The sequence below is a fragment of the Atractosteus spatula genome, chromosome 6, assembly GCF_055471065.1.
Source record: "Atractosteus spatula isolate fAtrSpa1 chromosome 6, fAtrSpa1.hap1, whole genome shotgun sequence".
Taxonomy (NCBI): domain Eukaryota; kingdom Metazoa; phylum Chordata; class Actinopteri; order Semionotiformes; family Lepisosteidae; genus Atractosteus; species Atractosteus spatula.
Genome location: NC_142711.1, coordinates 62,207,162 through 62,226,620, shown reverse-complemented (window position 1 = coordinate 62,226,620; position 19,459 = coordinate 62,207,162). Strand labels below are relative to the sequence as shown.

General features: G+C 41.3%; 1 protein-coding gene across 1 annotated transcript in view; it reads left to right on the top strand.

Annotated features, from left to right (window-relative positions):
* ahrra (aryl hydrocarbon receptor repressor a) overlaps nucleotides 1-19,459 on the top strand; it is an 89,260-nt gene that overhangs the window by 52,561 nt on the left and 17,240 nt on the right. Inside the window, exon 4 of the mRNA XM_088919418.1 lies at nucleotides 11,756-11,868. Within this exon, the coding sequence (XP_088775544.1) occupies nucleotides 11,756-11,868 (113 nt within the window). The remainder of the gene's footprint in view (nucleotides 1-11,755; nucleotides 11,869-19,459) is intronic.

Genomic DNA, 19,459 nt, shown 5'->3' with positions numbered 1-19,459 from the left:
CTTTATTGCTTATCTCCTATTATAAATGACTGTGAATCTAGATTTTGACTCATTGTGCCAGCATTTCAGGTTCTCTGCTTTCAGATGTTTATGCACATCAAAGAATTGATTTCCTTTAAAGGGTTTTGAAAAATGCAGCGCAAGTGACTGATTCAGACTTGCTTAAAGCAGCACCAGAGGACGTATTCAGACACTTGAGTGGAAACAGATGCAGTACAGAATATGAGAGGGACATTTCTGACTGAGTGGTGGGAAAATTTAGTACATCACCAAGTCCAAGACATGCCGTGTTTTCTAATTCATTGGGACCCTTCAGGAACCAGCTGTGTGACGTTCTGGGATCAGTAAGCCAGTAGAAGCTAAAGTAGATTGAATGAGTGCTTCCTTTCATACAGTACCTTCTTAAATGTGTATCCATCCTTCCATGTTCAATAACTGCTTTACCCTTTGAGGGTCATGGTGGGCCGAAACCTGACCTGACCTGACAGAGACAAGGCTCAAGGTAGTGCACACCCTGGACAGTACCAGTCCAGTCCATCACAGGGCACACACACACACCACACACTCGCCCTGGACGCCACGCCAGTCCATCACAGGACATACACACACTCCGACCGGTCAGTGGAGAGATGTCAAATGCAGCCTGCCTTTGGTCTATAGGAAACCAAAGCCCCCACAAAAACACAAGTGCACATGGGGAAACATGCAAACTCTCGGCGGAAAGCAAGCCCAGGACCAAAGAACTGGGACCCTCTCAAATGTATACAGATCTAGTAGGGAATTTGGTACAGTTTGATCTTCCTCTTTTACAAAAACCTTCCACTCCTCCTCTCTGTTGTCAGTGCAGTGCTCCTACTGTAATAATGAATTATTCCCCTAAAAGCTCTTCTTAGCAAATACTGTACATGTTGTGTAAGGTAAATTAATACATTAGGGAAGTATCTTTAATTGTCTGTGTCACTTGCAGGAATATTTGCCAAATGTGCAAAGGAAAATCTTGGGAAAAACTTTCGGCTTTTTCGCAAGAGGTAAACAGGATGGCTCAAACAGTGACATTTCAAAAACAAAAAACACTGGAAATCATTATCTGCGTCTGGCATTGTGATGTGACTGAAACAGATTAAATAATAATATTCTTAATAGAATAAACACATCAAAGAAAACTTTTTTATTGTTCTACAGCTAGAACTTTGTGAATTAGTCAACTACATTTCAATATAGAAGTTGATTGTTCAGTTTGGTCCAGAAGTTGTTTATAGATAAAATTTAATGTGAGCTCTAGGACTTTTAACAGTCAGTTTTCACATTTGTAATCATAACTTATAAATGCTGTTAAATATCTTTATGATTGCTGGTTCTTTATGTTTTAAGCATCTGTTACTTATAGCAGATTCTCAAATGTCTTCTGGACATAAGATGAGCCTTTCATCTAAAGCAACATATGGAATTGAACTTCAAATGACTAAAGTTGATTTGAAAAATGTTTCATCTTTTTTATTTATATGTTACTTGGTGTAAAAAACATCCAGTGGCGCTCTGTACTAAACTAACAATGAATTAAATGCAGTGGTTTGTTCATAACTCTTTCTCATGAAACGGACGACTACATTTAAATGTTTCTCCTACTTGGCTGAAGTTGAGATACAACTGGGAATATTTTTCACTCACAAAAAGTTCTGACCCCATCATTTAGCAATTTACTAGTGACATATTTTTCATTTGACAAGAAAGGACATAAACATGTTTCACTCCACTGCTGTCACAGGGTACCGTTTTGAGACACAAACTTTTCAGGTTCAATATCTTTTGGACAGGGGGTACAACGGTTTCTAAACAGACTTGTGAAAAGCATGTTCATTACAGTGTACAGTATATTCTGGGAGTCAGTTTGTTTTGCTAGGAACAGTCTGCAATGGCTTCACATCAGTGGACAGCTCTGGCCTCACGGAGTCACAATCCAGTAGGTCTTTCAGGTCACCCTCCAGCTATCACTCAGTAAGGAATTGGAAGGCGCGTGAGTTTTGATCGATTTAGCGAGTGATGCTGCTCAATTTAGCCAGGCATGGCCCAGTGTGGTCACTGAGCACCATGGGGTGTTGAGAATTTAATTTTCAGAAACTTGGGAAATAGTGAAGTTCGCAAACAACCAGCTCAACTGGTCAGAGTCAAGCTGTTCCCAAGTGTTGGGAAATTGATGCGCTACCTAGAAACCTTCCAGGACCGGCTCTGTAGGGGGATCCCTGTCAGCCTCTCCTGCTCAGCTGCGCCACACATCTGTAGGGGGACTACAGCACGGGAACAAGTGATAACAATCCAGCAGAAAGAGCCAGCCTCCTGCATCCGAGTGGCTGGCCGGGACAAGAAAAGAGACTTCAAACACAAAATAAACACTGTATATTTAGGTAAACGTATCAGAGGAAAACTGTTCCTTTTTAATTTCTAAAAAAAGTCTGACCTTGAAGACATAAGCGAGTCTGAGTCATTTTTTTCCATAAACAATGGAATTCCCGCCCATGTTCTCCCACTGACGGATCAAATCCTGAATGACTCGGTTTCCTTCAGGACTCTTTGCCTCTCCTACTGTATACTCAGTGTTTTATTGGTGTGCAACGTTCAGAGCACATCGGCCGGCATTCGTGGGTTTTTTTTTCTAAAACATGATTCACATCCTTTTCTTTCAGTGCCTATCTTTTCTTATTTAAAGAACTTAATTTGATTAACTAGTAAAGAAAAAAATACTTATCTGTATGCTGTGTATTGTGGTATCTTATGTCATATGATATGACGATCAGAGGAGCATAGATAGAGAACTTGTTAAATTACAACAGTTACTGTACTTGTTCTGTCTGTTTTCTCTTAAAAACATCAAACATCACATAGGACATATTTTTCTTATTGACTTTTTTTCTAATCATGCTGTAATATTAACATTCTTCTGGCTATTTTTCCAAATGCTTGCAGATCAAAGGGTTTTTTATAATAATATTTCTTATACCGGTATATGAATACAAAAAACTGATGCTTTATTTCCAGAGCAGGACATCAAAGAAAAAAATAATTCTCTGCAACACAGATTTTTTTTTCTTGAAAAACAGATGGCATGTCTTGTCTTTGCCTAGATTGTAATTTTTTTTTAATTTTTAGAAACTGCAGGACTTACATAATTAATTTTTGAGTCTTCCGAGACCGTGGCAAATGACAGTTAAAATGCAGTCCTACAGTCAACATCAACGCCGATCCGGATATATTGTCAGCTGACTGTAAAATGTACTGAATTAAGACTTTAATGTAGACAAGAAAAACAGGACCTAACTGGATCTGTGGTTAGAGGGCTAAAAACTATTCTGAGAAACATCGTGAAAATAACAGAATGTTTATCTTTTAATTAATTATATTGGACTAAAATCCAGATGGTTTGAGGCGGACACTGTTGATATGTTGGAAATATGAATGTCTTATATCACCTCCAACTGCACTGTAACTGTAATTATAAATGATCCCTTTGTTTTCGGCGCAAGAGCACAGAAACATGTCCCTTGTATGAAGTGCCGTTTCTGGCCTCGCTACTGCTTTCCATGAAATTCACTCAGTCGTCAGTAATCCCTGCCGACAGATTATGTCTGCCGTTTCCCTCCTGCGAGAACTAATGCGCTGTGCGTGACCCGTACGAGCGTCCGCTGTCCTGCAGCACAACTAGAGCAAGGGGCTGTACGGATTTGATTGCATTCTCATTTATTTTATTTCGTGCCTAAAGCTGTTTTTATTCCAGCCTTCAAATGTCACAGCGTTTCCATACTTGGAGAGATTTTAGCATTAAATAATTTCCAAGTCGTTTATTTATTTTTAAAACAAAGGAGCCTGGTATTAATTTATACTGTATATATATATATCGGTTAAAATGTCTATTAAGTAAAGTGGAACGCCTTGTATATGCAAATATAGATTTCTATAGTAATTTACAGTAGTAAGCACTAAACATCTTGCATATTCTTTATTTCTTTAATTCTAAAAGTACATACAGTTTTTAGTTGGCACAATTATGCGTAGAAACCTCATTTTCTCTCTCAGAGACACAATGCAGTAGATTATATGGGGAGAATAACCTCACCCAAGTAATGGCTTTTTCATTTTCACTGTGCGTATCGCAGATTCTCCTGACTTCACACGAGCACACCCGTGTTTCACTGCTGAGAAAAAAAACCCAGCAGTGATTCTCACTAGACGGAACGCAGCAATTTAAACGCCCCGAAATTCAAGTACAAAACTGTTCTTGTTTTTTTGTTTGTTTGTTTATTTTTTTTTTTAGGAAAATGAATAACAAGAAAGAAAAATTAAATAAGCTTTGCAGCACCTGCCAGTCGGTGCCTGATTTCACGCCACATTACCTAAAAAAAAGAAAAGTTCCGGACATTTGATACAACGTATAATGAAGAATTAGGTTCCATTACATTGCAGGCTTACCCTTTATGGAGAGCATTCAGGGTTTGCCAGCAGTCATCAATATTTAACAGCTGTTGTTATTATGAAATTCTTTATGGGCTAATGCGGCTTGCCGGCTCGCACGCAAGGGTTTGACCGTGTGCCAAGGCGCTGTCAGGGAAGAGCGCGGATTGACAGACGGGTAGCTTGCGTGACACGGCGCGGCTCCGGTGGTCAGCCCTGCGCTCTCCCTCGGCTGCTCCGAGGCGGGGCGGCAGTGGGGGCGGCGATAGGCTAATGGCACACGGGCTTGCAGCCAGCGGCCGCCCGCCCCCACGCCTACCCGGGAGGGGGGGGGGGGGGGCTGTGCCGTCTCCGCGCACGCAAGGCGGCCGGGCCGGGACTGAGGGGAGCAAGAAACACGGCACCCCTGCCTTTCTCCCCGAGCGCGGAGAAAGCCACCGCCCTTTCACCTCGCGGTGAGCGCTTCTAATACTGCGTTTTACGCTGGCGTTTCCCTGCGACATTTAAGGGAACGCGGGGAAACGCTGTCAATAGATGCAGGAGATCTTCAGAAACTTAAGTGTGTGTGTGTGGGGGGGCAAAGCACACCCTGATTAGTAGCTCTAAACGCAGCCCCTCAAATTTTAACTCAAGTAGAAAATAGTTTCTTGCTTCATTGTAATCTTCTGCCACGGAACATACTCTGTACACTATTCAGTGTCATTTTAAAGGTAAGTTAGTAAGTGGATAACGGGACCACTGAGACCAAGGCAGTCTCGACCAGCAGGCGTTGTTTCTTTTTCCTCTCTTTTGGTAAATATTTGGTAAATATTGTTGTTTACCAATTGTTTACCAATATTTGATACCACCAACCAGTGGAAGCAATTATTATTATTATTATTATTATTATTATTATTATTATTATTATTATTCCTGGGACATCCTGTGGATTGTGCAGTGACACTTACTACAGGTAGTAAGGACTGCGCTGGTGTTCATTGGAGTGTGACCCTGTTTTTCTAACACCAGGGTTTGTCACGCTGCTCTGAAAGACTGAGTATAAGAAACCGAAAAAAAAACACTACCGGGCAAACCGTTCTCAAAACTGGGATTATACAGTATGTGTTGGTGAAGGTGTAGTTTTGCCTGGTGCTTCAGCCGACTCTCAACGCCTGTGTTGTAGTGCGCAGTCCTTGTGCCCAACGTGTATCTGCGGGCTGAATTCGGCCAGGAGTTTGCGTTGAGGTAGACTTTTAAATCTAAAAATCGGCAAATAAACCAGATTGCTCTTCAGATTGTTTTTCTCTCTTGTACCGTATTGAACTAGCATGGCCAGCAGCAACAGTATGTACAGTACCCACCTTCCATCAGATGTGGTGAAGAATGGATTACTGCCACGTGTTCAAAATGTCTGGATGATCAGGTTATATATTCATCCTGGTATCGAGATTAGCAATGTGAAAAAAACATATTGGCAGACACCTCCAACCAATCACTAAGACTTTCATCAATGACTGAATTCCTAGCTGGGTTAGGATGCCCTGTGTCTTCTGGGGATGTATGAAGTATAACAATATCTGACGTGCTGTGTATTCATGCTTTACGTGAGTGAAAAGCCATGCATTTTGATTTGGTCAGACCAGACCAGACCCTCCATCGCCGGAGTAAAAGAGCGTCATTCGAGGCTATGTTGACTTGTTTGTAATGAAGACTGCAGTAGTGTTGGCAACACAGAGGGCGGTCAGAGAAAAGACACACTAATGTTATGTGCTAGGTGCTGCACAGATCACACTCGTGCAAGTTTAGATTTCTTGTCTTTCAGAGACTCAGTTGTCTGTGCCAAGACGAAAGCGTAATTATTCGAATGATTGAATTATTGGAGAATCAATATTCTCTACTAATAGAAGTTTTATTAGAGCAAGGGGGTGTGGACGTGCCCTGTGCAGCACAGCTCCTGCTCAGTGTCTTTTGCAGGAGACTGCACGTGTTGCTCCTGGGCTTTAAGGAACTGTTTGTGAAGGTTTCTGCTCTAACTTTCATCACTGCATTTTTATGGTTGGGTTGTCTTTTAGAATTCCAAGTAAAGGTAATGCAGGAAACACATTTTTTTTTCAGCTATTGGAATTTGTTTAAAAATGTGTCATGTCCCAGGGAAGAGGACACGATTGAACACAAGTACTGTACTGTTGATCCATTTTTCAACGGTGCATTTCTTCGTTGTTCAAAACCTTCCAGGTATAATCAAAATCTCACCGAGATTTTGGCGTATTGTTCGCATTCAGAATCTGTCCCCTTTACTGACATCATCCTTTTCATTCCCACGCAAAGTGGAAATTGTTTGCCAAATGTGGAAACTGGGATTTCGTCTGATTTACTTTCATCTTCCTCCAGTCTCCTCTCTCATGGAAGCAATCACCGCTGTTGCTCAATCCGTGCTGGATAAATACTTCTGAAACAGATGGAATTTAATGTTTCTATGCACAATTGTACTTTCAAATCTCATAGGAATGTTTAATTACACCTACAGTAAACCTCAGAGCTGTTGAAAAGAAAGATCAACCTTAATGGGAAAATGCACTCTCATCTCTTGTCAGGCTCTAAGCAGAAGCAGGTGAGATATATTGCGTAGGTGATGCATTATGAGTGTCTAATAAGAACTACACAATAAGTGCAGGGCTTGGGAGTGTGGATTGTGCAGTAGTTCACAATGAAAGCTGGCCTGACCACACCTCATGACTCAATGATGTACCTCTTGCCTAAACAGACTCCAGAAAAAGTATAGGCACAGAAAAAAAATCAATATCTGCCAAAATACCAATGATAATTTGAAAATATTAAATGAGTAATATGAGTCTGGAATAAAAGAAGTGATCATATTCACCACACTGTGTGTTTCATTCAGTTGTGTAGTGTTGGAAAACCTTTATTGACATTTCAGGGAAATGCTCAGAATGGTCTGAAATCTGGCTCTGGAATCTGAAAATAAGTTATGTGTTACACGTGTTATTGTAAAAGGCTCATGTCAGGGTGCAAATAAATTAGGAAAACAAAAAAGTACAAAACCCTAGGTTTTGCAGCGCTCCAGTTCGAAAGACAGCTCTACTTTTACTAATCCCGTTTCTCAAAGAACATCTCAGCCAAAGGAGCGTTTAAGTTGTTTTCTCTCAGACTTCTCTTTGAGCATCTGACTATGCCAAGTGAGTCCCAGTATAACAATCGCAGCAATGTGAATGTTCTCTGGATCGCCTTAGTAATATGCCACAGCCACTTATCTCATAAAACAGATACCAAAAGACTTTGGCAAGCCTCGGCATTATTTTCTTTTTAAAAGACTAACGGGACTAAAGCCAGTCATACTGATATATTCTAGAACTGCATTGTAAATTTTTTGCACAATTGTGGACATAGTGACTGAGTAAACTACACTGGGCAGTGTGATAATTGCACATACACTAGATAGTAATGAAAATATGTGTCTGAAGCAGAGAGCCAGGTTTCAAGGTCTGCCACTGTCGATTGTAAAACATTCAACTGAACAGAAGAGAGGTCGCAGACGAGAGGAGCTGATCAGCTCGTCTAGCTTGATTGGTAGTTTCTAGGTCCCAGAATCTCATCCAGACGTGTCTTGAATGAAGCCAGGGTTTTGGCTTCAACCACGTGGCTGGGTAGCTTGTTCCACACTCCCACCACCCTTTGGGCAAAGAAGTACCTCCTGTCCTCACTTTTAAATGCACTTCCATAAAGATTTCACTTGAGTCCTCTGGTTCATAAGCTGACCTTTTCAGTGCCTTTAAGGATTTTAAACACTGGTATCGGGTCTCCTTGTTGTCTTGCCTGTTTAAGACTAGAAGAGTTCAGTTCCTGTGTATTTAGTTGCACTACATGAAGCAGAGATCTGCTAACTAACTCTTTACCGAGTGCATGTGTTTGAGTTCTGCTCTGTTTTTTTGTGAAAAGCAAATGACCAAAATGAATAAAATAACTTTAAGCTTTTAAGGCAAACCTTTAATAATTAATCATTCCATTTATTTGTCTTTGCTGAATTCATATTCTCTCCAAAGTTTTCATAAGGCATGAGGGGTGATTACTAAGTCATGAGGAACTGAGGCTGGATTGAGAAGAGTATATAAGCAATAATATTTGTGGTCTGAATGATCTTCTTGGGTGTATTTCACAGTCAGGAAAGAACTAGGTGATTATACAATGCCTAATTATTAGGTGGGAAGAACATTTCTGCCTAAAATAAATAAACAGTTATGTGGAGATGAATACAATCAGTCCAGTTTGCATTGGTAAGTGGTGTGCGAGTAAGTAAAAAAAAGTCTGGGATAAGTTCGAATGTAGAAATAGCATATTACAATCAGTTTCAGCTGGAGATATTTGGTTTTCTCAAATGCCATGTTGGATCTGGGATTGGAAGAATTTTCTTTCCATGGATAATATCTTTGAGCTTACACGTTTTTTTTACTGAGTTTGTGAGGGTCACTGCATGGTAAAAGGCTGACTTTCACAGCCCAGTATGACAGAGTTCTCAATTGAGCCTGTTAGCTCAAATGATTATCGTGGCATCTGCAGTAATCAAAGTGTAACCCATGTGCTCATTCCTTGTTAAGGAAAAAAGGGACAGAGTGGCATCATAGTTACATTTTATTGTCTTTTGTGCTGTGGGAACATGGTTTAATTTCTGCCGCTGTCTGTAATGCCATTAATGCTGGGTCATTGGAACCCAAGAACAAAAGAAGGATTACAAAGATTACCCATATCCCTCTCATTTGGTTTTAATTGATCCAAGGATCCAAGGATTTCATCCAGCCGTTTCTTGGAAGAAGCCAGGGTATCGGCTTCAACAACAAGGCTGGGTAGCTTGCGCCACACTCCCACCACTCTTTGGGTAAAGAAGTGCCTCTGTTCTCAACCCCGAACACACTTCCACATGGTTTCCACTTGTTCATTCTGGACATGTCCCCTAACCCCGTGTCTTTGCGGAGTTTGAATTCTTGAATACTTGTATCATGTTTCCTCATAGTCTTCTCTGTGCATTTATTTTTTTAGCGTGAGGGTATAGGGCATTCCCTTAAACCCTGGAATTCCTGCGGATGCTCTCCTTTGGACTCCAGAGGAGCCATACCTTGTCTGTAACACTCGCTCGGTTCACTTCTCGCGCCTGAACAGCGCCAGGAAACACTGGAGGCTGTAAGGAGCCGAAGGGTCACCTGAGCTCTACAAGCACTTGTCCACCACCGCCGCAAAAAACTCACAGAATACTCTTCTGTTTCTGAATGTAGGCTCTGTTGGCTAGCGGCAAACTTTCATCGCAAATCTGAATCATGAAATACAAATGTTAGACAGAAATTAAGAGTCTCAGAACAGTCGTCACATAATGCATCTTCATTTACAGACACATTGTTAAAACTGAGTTCTTGAGTTCTTTCAGCCAGGTAAATATTCAAATGCCAGCAAAGTTTCAAAACACTTTTTGCTGTAGAGAGATTTATGAAACCGCACCTGGTTTATTTAATATTCTTAACTTGTGATGGACTGCTCTTTAAACTGTTCTTTAAAATATTCAGTATATATTTGATGTTTTGTATTAGTTGTCTGTAATGTCACCAAAAATGCCTGATTTACAGGTAAATTGCACAGTACTTTGTGTGATTTTCAGAAAGTAAAAGAATATTAGTTCCATCAGGCTTCCATATTGCTCACATATAGAGGTTTAATTAACAGTGACAGCCAAGGGGTTTGCCACATTTAATAAGCCCTTGATGGGAATGGAAGACAATCACATAAAAGATGGCAAACTACTCGTTAATAACATTGAGAGACTAAATGTCACATTAGGATCAGCTTTTGTTTTGGCTGGGCATTACAGGGTGAAAGGACTGAAGTGAAGTGGAGCTTTAATTGATCGCATTACTGCCAAAATACTTTCTTACTGGCCTGTGCCAATCAGGAAATCAGATTCTTCACATGCCCTGTTAACACTGTCCACCTCTGACTCCAAAAAAAAGTAATGAGCAACCAGCTGGCCATATTGTGTAGATTTAGTCCAGAAAACTCTGATAAAAAAAACATTCATTCTACTTTGCAATTGTCAAAATATTTATCTGATCATTACGATCTGATGTTTAGTCTTTAAAGAACAAAAAGATGAGAATCAGAGTGTGGTCACAATTAGAAGTTAAATACTCTGAATTGGAAAATTTGTTTATAATGATGAGGGCACTCTGAGTTTCTCCAGTCATAAAATGTCTAAAATTGAATTTTCAGATTATTCCCGTATTTTTCTTCAAGGTTTTACAATGTGCTCAATACATTACACATTAAAAAAAATAAAAATATATTCTGATCTATAATAATAGGCAAACATGATACAATATTAAGATGCCATATTTTAAGTGCATCTTATTTTGAAAAGTTATTTGTAGACTTTACTTTCTGTAATAATAAAATTGGAAGCATTTATTGTATTTTAGTCACTTTTAAGCTTTTTAATGCATCCATTCAGTCATTTGCACTTACTGATTTTGGTTACCAGACAATTTAATTGCATTTTATTTAAATAACTTCCCAAATAATTAAAACCTTGTTTTTTTTCTGTTGTTACCGGATCCTAAATAAGAATTGCACTGTTTTAAAAAGTACAGAAATGCAAAAATTCTAAACAAGATGTCAAAAATACATTTTGAATAGCATTTTGTGGTAGGGTGGTTTTAAATGCAGTTTAGAAATTGTCGTGCGAATGAAACACAGTCAGCATCGATGTTGTGCATGTCTCACACCACAGGAAATTTGGCATGTCAAAAAGGGATTTTCTTAGAATGCCTTTCTCATGCTAAAAAAAACTAAAAACCACCATATTTTTGCATAACAACAGTTGCGTAAGCTACACTATACCGTACCTTGACGAAACATTTTTTTTAAATCTCACTACCCAGCAATAAAAGCCATTCAAGCACCGGTGGTAGAGTACATTGACAGGACTCTGCATTTGTCAGGAGAATTTCTCTTCCTAAACGAAAAAGCATGTGAAACCCATCGGCTGACAACAACAGCAACCGAAACACAAGAGTGTCAAAACAAACATGAGGCTTGTTTCCATTTTGCATGACGATCTAGACAATGCTAATTGTATCGTTAAATGGCATTCCGAGAGTCCCTTTCAGTAATCACTGTATCAACGACAACACGTATCGACAGCAGGCAGATCGTTGGTGATTAATGACAGCAATCACCCATGATTTTTGTGCTGTTTTGAAGCGTTATACTGCAGCTGAACACAACCTTTCATGCAGCATGTGTGTGATCACCACCGAAAACATCTTTCTTACAGCAATTCAAGAGAAGCCATCCAGAAAGCACATCAGCCAGGCAGCCAGTCAAGACTCCAGGAAAGACAGCCTGCCAGTGGGAAGCAGTGTCACAGAGAGTGAACTATTGCTTGAGGTGAGATGAGAAAAGACGGTCTTTTTTTTTTTACTTTTTAAAAATTTCAAAGTGCATTTCTGTCATTTTGTCATCTCGCAAAAAAAAGAGTCAGTTTTTCTAAGCAGCAGAGAACAGCACTGGCACCCAGTGGGTAAAATGTAACGCCAGCGGCACACGAATGACACAATCCTGGAAAGTGGCATTCGAGATGGAGGGTTGTGTGAGACTGGTGCGTGTTGGCGTCACGGGTACAACAGCGGGCCTGGCTCTGTGGGCTGAGCCCTGGAGGAATATCTGACAGGGTTGATCGTGATTAATCAATTAACCTTGGACTCATAAAAAGTGTGTGATTTGCCATCACAGTAATATTGAAATAAAATAATAGAAAATATATATATCGCTTCATGTTAGTTTCGTTCTAACAGTGAAGTGTGGAAGACACATGTGTCAAACAAACAAAAGCAAGCTCGTCCAGGTATTTCGGACTCCTGACGATGTGTTGATTTCTTTGCACAAGACGTGTTCCGGTTGGCTTTGCCAAAGACCGTAGTTTGTTCGCTTTCAGTCACACTCTGACTTGCTCTAAGTTGCTTGCATGGAGGCGTTTTCTGAAAAAAAAAAGTTTTTACACAGCTTTTATGGAGCAGGTAAAATCTAAAGAAAAATACAATTCATTCGCTGATCGTCTCTTTCTCTGGGACTATGCTGTGAGCAAGACTCAAGGAATCTCTCTGGCTCTTGATTGATTGATAATTGAACAAGATACAAATTAACAGCTGGATGAGCCCATTCAGTCCTTTAAGAGTTTGTTTACAACTTTTTAAACTCTTGACATCACAAAGCAATGATTAATCCCTTTGTTTATAACAACTGGGAAAAATATCTAATTCCAGCAAGTTGGATATAATTTTAAAATGGTCTTGTTAACTCCAGAATGCCCCGTGTCCGATTACTGCACAAAACCAGACAACGTGACGAATGTTTTGTTGAGTGCTTACCGTACAGGGGAATTCATCTCAGTGAGCTGCAGGATACAATGCATTCTTTTGTGGTAACATCTCAGTGTGGCAGGATAGAGTCACAGAAGGACTTACTCCACAGCAGAGAGAGATGGAATTCCCAAGTGGTAGAGAAAAACGGGAAAACAAAAGATAAGATAAGATCACTATATACAATACAATTTCTTGCATTAGGAATTAGGCGCCCCTGGAGCAGCTGGGGTTAAGGGCCTTGCTCAGGGGCCCAGCAGAGTAGGACTCCTCTGCTGGCAGCAGGATTTGAACCAGCAACCTTCCAGCCACAGGCGCAGATCCTGAGCCACAGTGTAGTGACCTCTCTAAATGCCAGAGTCCAGCAGGCCCTGGCTTACTCAAAGATACCCAGGGAAGTGGGACAATGCTATTTCCAGCTGCTTAGAGGACCCTGTCAGCAAGCCAGGTGTGAAGGGCGCAGTGGGCCGGCGAGCTGATGGGATGAACTTTCAGACCCTGGGTTACAGCCAGTTTTCCACCACGCAGCCTCTCTGCTGTGAGTAATGGCCGCCATGGTGTGTTTTGGCTGAGGAGAACATGGTAGGAACTGGGTAGGCCAGTTATCAACAGGCAAAATAAAAGTTAAGAGGTTCATGGGGAACGGGGATATGCAGTATATGCGATCACAGTTGTAGGAATTAAAGAACGTGCCACGTGTAAAAAGAACCATGTTTTACATGGGATGGTGTCTGCGGTGCTTTGAACAAAAATCTGTTGTAGGAGTTTTTTTTCTAAATTCTACTTGTACAAAGCTCTTGCTATACTGATACATTTCAACTTTAAATGAAGCTGTCTCTTAAATAAACTTTTTACAGCCAACATCCTTTTGGCATCCGCCTGGCCAAGACATAAACGTCTTCTTTGTTGTTGTTTTTTTTTACTTTTTATAAAATAGTTTGGGTAAAAAAAAAACATCGTCTGACATATTTGTCAAAGAATAGCAAAGAGAAAGCTTTCATACCAGCATGTTTCAGGGCCTGTAGGCACGGCCCATGTCAAATACAATGTTTAAAAATATAACTAACATACCGTGAACAGTGAATGAAAAAGTCATCTATTATTTTAACATACCACTCAAATTAGGTAGCTGTTATAAGAGCCATTACACAACAGAACCTACAAAGACCCAGTCTGCATCTGAAACTGGTGTAACACTAGATAAATAAAGACCCAATTGACTGTGGAAATGTTTTGCCCATATTGCGTGACTTGAAATGCTGCTCTCAGTAAGTGATTGATACAGGCCTGCACGATTGTGCGGAGGTAACCATAGCAACTGGGTCCCATGGGGCACAGAGATGCCAAAGTGTTTTCCTCTATTCTGGGGGAAGACTGAAATGTTTGGAACAGTTCTTATTTAATATGCTGTGACCCTGACAAAAATACCTTTGATGTATTTGTGGACAATGTTTTGTTCTGAAACAAGGAAAACCGTCAGGATGTACTGTATGAACGGGTGTTTTGAACTCAACACACCCATGTGTTCCAATATACTGTATATGAAATGTCCTGAGAATGCTTCACTATTAAATAATAAGCGTAAGATCACCAGCTGAAGTGTACTAAATGAAATCTCTTTTAACTTTCACTGCCTTAGTTATATGAGGCACAAGGGCATATAGTGATTTAAATTGAACTGAAAATGTTATTTGGATTCAGTAACTAACAGGTGCAAGTTTCCATTACGTAATCAAATTGGAATTACACAACCCCAGAAAAAGACAAGAAAAAAAAGCTGTAAAAAACTGTATAGAGAAATCGGAATGCTCCCTCCCCCAATCTCTCCTGTGCATAAAAATATACAGGACCTTACGAGCAAACCCTGAATAGCATCTACCGTAGTTTGAAAGGGAAATGCATAAGCAGCCTTTAAAATACCGGAATACCACAAAGCATATTAAAATTACAAAGGAAAACAGCAAACATCAGGAACTATCTTCAAATGAGGTTAGGAAGTTGAATATAATAGGAAACAGCTGATGTACCGTATCTGTTCTGAGGTTCAAAATATGTATAGAATGATAGTGAAAAAGCTCATACAGCTTGACTGTCTGCTTGCCTGTTATACAGTAGGATATACTGTAAGTATATGAGATATAAGAACAGTTCTCATGTGTTACTAAACAGAGCCATCTCCAGAGACTTTGAATAATGCCTTTTGTGTATTTATCCAAGGCCATGGACATAGTTGTTTCCACCTTCTTAGGGCTTAGGGCACGGTACAGCCATATCTTGACCAGCAAAAATGGCTTAATATGAGTGGAATTGACAGAACTACAGTACCTCTCTGCTTGTCTTTCAGTGAATGTCTTGACATGTTCATGCATACTGTATAAACAGCAATGTTATATACTATACACAATGTTATATGTAACGTGGATTTTCAGCGGGGGAAGAAAAGATGATCCTTCTGATCCTATCTATTGCCGGAATATAAAAGGAGAACAAATCGGAAGCGCGTTTAAGGTTTGTCACGCAGCATTTCGAAATGCGACTCCTGTGCTGTATGATTTGTCACACTGGAAGGAAGCAGGAGCAGTTAGTGGGTCAGAGCCCCCAGCTGCTTAATGGCTGCGCAGTTTAAAGCTGTCAAACAGACTCTTTGTCAGATTTAGCTGCGGCCTGGAGCAGAGTGCACCTTTCGCCTGCTTGCACATGCGGTTGTTTCATGTGCTGCCCTACGTACACAGACAGCTCAGGAGACATTGACACATGCTAATAGATTATGGATTGTTTAAGTAGGCTGTGGCCATGATGCTCAGTCATGTGCTTCCTTTTTACTTACACAGCCCAAAGGATATTGACTGCGTGAGCTTGCTGGCATCCATTTTAAAGGGGTGGAGAACTCGTCATAGCGATCTTCTCCGGGATTTGGTAGGGATTGTTTTTATGATGATTGACTTTCATGTCTAAAAAAAAGCCCCACAGCAGGAACACACAGTAGATTGAATGTAGATTAGAGCAGGGAGCTGCGTCGGCGTGTGATCTGTAAAGGCGCAAGCAGGGATTATTTCCACACTGAAAACACAAAGAGAGCCACACACGTTTCTGTCTTCGGGTGCCGCAGTATTCTTGTGTCAAAGACATGCTGTCTAGCCGACATGACGGTGTCTGTACCCCAGAGCACTGGCATCCCATCCACGTGTGGGCCTGTCTTGAGCCTTGTGCCATTGGGATAGGCTCCGGGGTGTCCCAACAAGGAACAAGCAGTTTTCCGATGACGGCTGGGGTGGCCAGTGCATCAGAATACAAAAAGTCATTCCTCTACAGGTAGACGTTTATTAGGTCCTCTTCCGGTATATCTTACAGCAGGGGACCCACTTCATCCTGCACTCAGCTTCAGGATCTGCGGGGGCAACGCACACAGCAGACTCTCTGTACTGGCAGCCCCACTGTGCAGCAGGTCAGATGAAGGAGGAAGAATCCGCTCCTTCAGCTGGATTCAGGAGAAACGTCAGGATGGCCAGACTGAGTAAACCCAGTCTGTAATTTAGCCATGGGATCTTTACTGACCAAGTAGTCTGGACCTCCGTTAAATGTTTTTTAAGAACTGTTACAAAACAGGCACCTCCCACACCACAGTGTCCCCTCTCACTGGGATATTGTTGTGGAAATTGTGGCCTAAAGAGAAGATCGCCACCTGCTGGTCCCGAGTTATGACAAGCTCAGGCTGCATGGCAGTAACCATGCTGTTGTTTATGTACGGTATATTACATTTTACAATGCCGTGGAAGTCAGAGGTCTGTCAATTCCTTTACTGGAGATTTTTTTTAATAAATTAATTTAAAAAACACCGCCATATATTCATACGTTATTTTAACTCGCGTAAACCTGGCGTACAGTAAGAACAACACATTTAAATGGGGATATTGAAAACATTTTTCCTGCTTCCCAAAAAGCCATGCGGACGTTCCAATTGTTCCATCTGAGGTGGCAGACGTGTGAAACTCTGACCGCGCAGTTCACGCCCCAAGCCACAGCCAGCTCGGAAACATCCCTCCGTGGCAGTTCTGCGAAAGCAAAAAAACCCACAACGTGAAGCCAGTGACCAGAGCGGGGGCGCAGCGGAGGGGGAGGCGCGGCCGTGGCCTGGGACGGCTCGCGTGGGAGCGAAGGTGACAGGTCCTGGCAGGGGCTGCGCTGCGAGTCACGCGATCGCCAGGACTTGGAAGCTGTACAAACGATGGAAAAATGAATGAATTACAGTGTGTAAAACTTAATCTCTCATTTCCTGACCTCAAAAAATGTAACTCCGTTGCAAAGACAGAGTGCGGATTTAATTGAATAAAAGTGTGCGCGGTGGTGAAGAGTCATATGGTAACCAGGTCAGTCCTTTCAACATTGTGTACAGCAGCCTCCAGATTTATTCGTACCCTTGATGAACCACGTGTCAAAAATAGTTACATATACAGTGGTGTGAAAAAGTGTTTGCCCCCTTCCCGATTTCTTATTTTTTTGCATGTTTGTCACACTGAAATGTTTCAGATCATCAAACAAATTGAAATATTAGACAAAGATAACACAAGTAAACACAAAATGCAGTTTTTAAATGAAGGTTTTTATTATTAAGGGAAAAAAAAATCCAAACTTACATGGCCCTGTGTGAAAAAGTGATTGCCCCCCTGTTAAAACATAAATCAACTGTGGTTTATCACATGTTTGGAAAGCTGAGTTCAATTTCTCTAGCCACACCCAGGCCTGATTACTGCCACACCTGTTCTCAATCAAGAAATCACTTAAATAGGACCTGCCTGACAAAGTGAAGTAGACCAAAAGATCCTCAAAAGCTAGACATCATGTTACGATCCAAAGAAATTCAGGAACAAATGAGAAACAGCGTAATTGAGATTTATCAGTCTGGAAAAGGTTATAAAGTCATTTCTAAAGCTTTGGGACTCCAGCGAACCACAGTGAGAGCCATTATCCACAAATGGCGAAAACATGGAACAGTGGTGAACCTTCCCAGGAGTGGCCGGCCGACCAAAATTACCCCAAGAGCGCAGCGACGACTCATCCAAGAGGTCAGAAAAAAACCCACAACAACATCCAAAGAACTGCAGGCTTCACCTGCCTCAGTTAAGGTCAGTGTTCATGACTCCACCATAAAAAAGAGACTGGGCGAAAATGGCCTGCATGGCAGAGTTCCAAGATGAAAACCACTGCTGAGCAAAAAGAACATAAAGGCTCGTCTCAGTTTTGCCAGAAAACATCTTGATGATCCCCAAGACTTTTGGGAAAATACTCTGTGGACTGATGAGACAAAAGTTGAACTTTTTGGAAGGTGTGTGTCCCATTACATCTGGCGTAAAAGTAACACAGCATTTCAGAAAAGGAACATCATACCAACAGTAAAATATGGTGGTGGTAGTGTGATGGTCTGGGGCTGTTTTGCTGCTTCAGGACCTGGAAGACTTGCTGTGGTAAATGGAACCATGAATTCTGCTGTCTACCAAAAAATCCTGAAGAAGAATGTCCGGCCATCTGTTCGTGACCTCAAGCTGAAGCGCACTTGTGTTCTGCAGCAGGACAATGATCCAAAACACACCAGCAAGTCCACCTCTGAATGGCTTAAGAAAAACAAAATGAAGACTTTGGAGTGGCCTAGTCAAAGTCCTGACCTGAATCCGATTGCGATGTTGTGGCATGACCTTAAAAAAAGTGGTAAAGGCTCGAAAACCCTCCAATGTGGCTGAATTACAACAATTCTGCAAAGATGAGTGGGCCAAAATTCCTCCACAGCGCTGTAAAAGACTCATTGCCAGTTATTGCAAATGCTTGATTGCAGTTGTTGCTGCTAAGGGTGGCCCAACCAGTTATTAGGTTTAGGGGGCAATCACTTTTTCACACAGGGCCATGTAGGATTGGATTTTTTTTCCCTTAAAAATAAAAACCTTCATTTAAAAACTGCATTTTGTGTTTACTTGTGTTATCTTTGTCTAATATTTCAATTTGTTTGATGATCTGAAACATTTCAGTGTGACAAACATGCAAAAAATAAGAAATCAGGAAGGGGGCAAACACTTTTTCACACCACTGTATTTCTAAATGCCTGATGTTCACATTGATTTTTTCCCCGGGCCTTAGCAGTTTGTGAACTGTCTGGCCTCGGTAGCCGTTAACTTTCCACCACTCCTGCTGTACATGCAGCGACTCTCCGGCAGAAGCCCGCTTGAGATCTGCTTTCTTCAGCTCATCCCATATACATAACGGTTCGGCTGTGTCGTCCTCTCCAGGTGTGTGAAGAAGGAGGCTCTGCAGCCAAAATGTTGTCTCTCTTTTCTTTTACATTTAAGACGTTTTATCCTGGTGAAGCCAAAGGTTTCTGAAGGAACTACTTTTCTGCTCGCACGTTCGTTTGAAACCAGTCTCCCATCCTCTTCCTGGTGGGGCAGTAACCACCCTGTTTAGTCTTGAGTGTCTTGGTGATGGACGGACTCCACAGGAGATACTGGGGCATCTGTGGGGCATCTGTAGCCGAGACTGGAGTTGTAGAGGTTGATAACTTTGACCACCAGAGAGTTCTCTGACTTGAACCGTGTTGAAGTGGTCTGGTGTGCTGTGCTGCAGTGTTTAGCCCA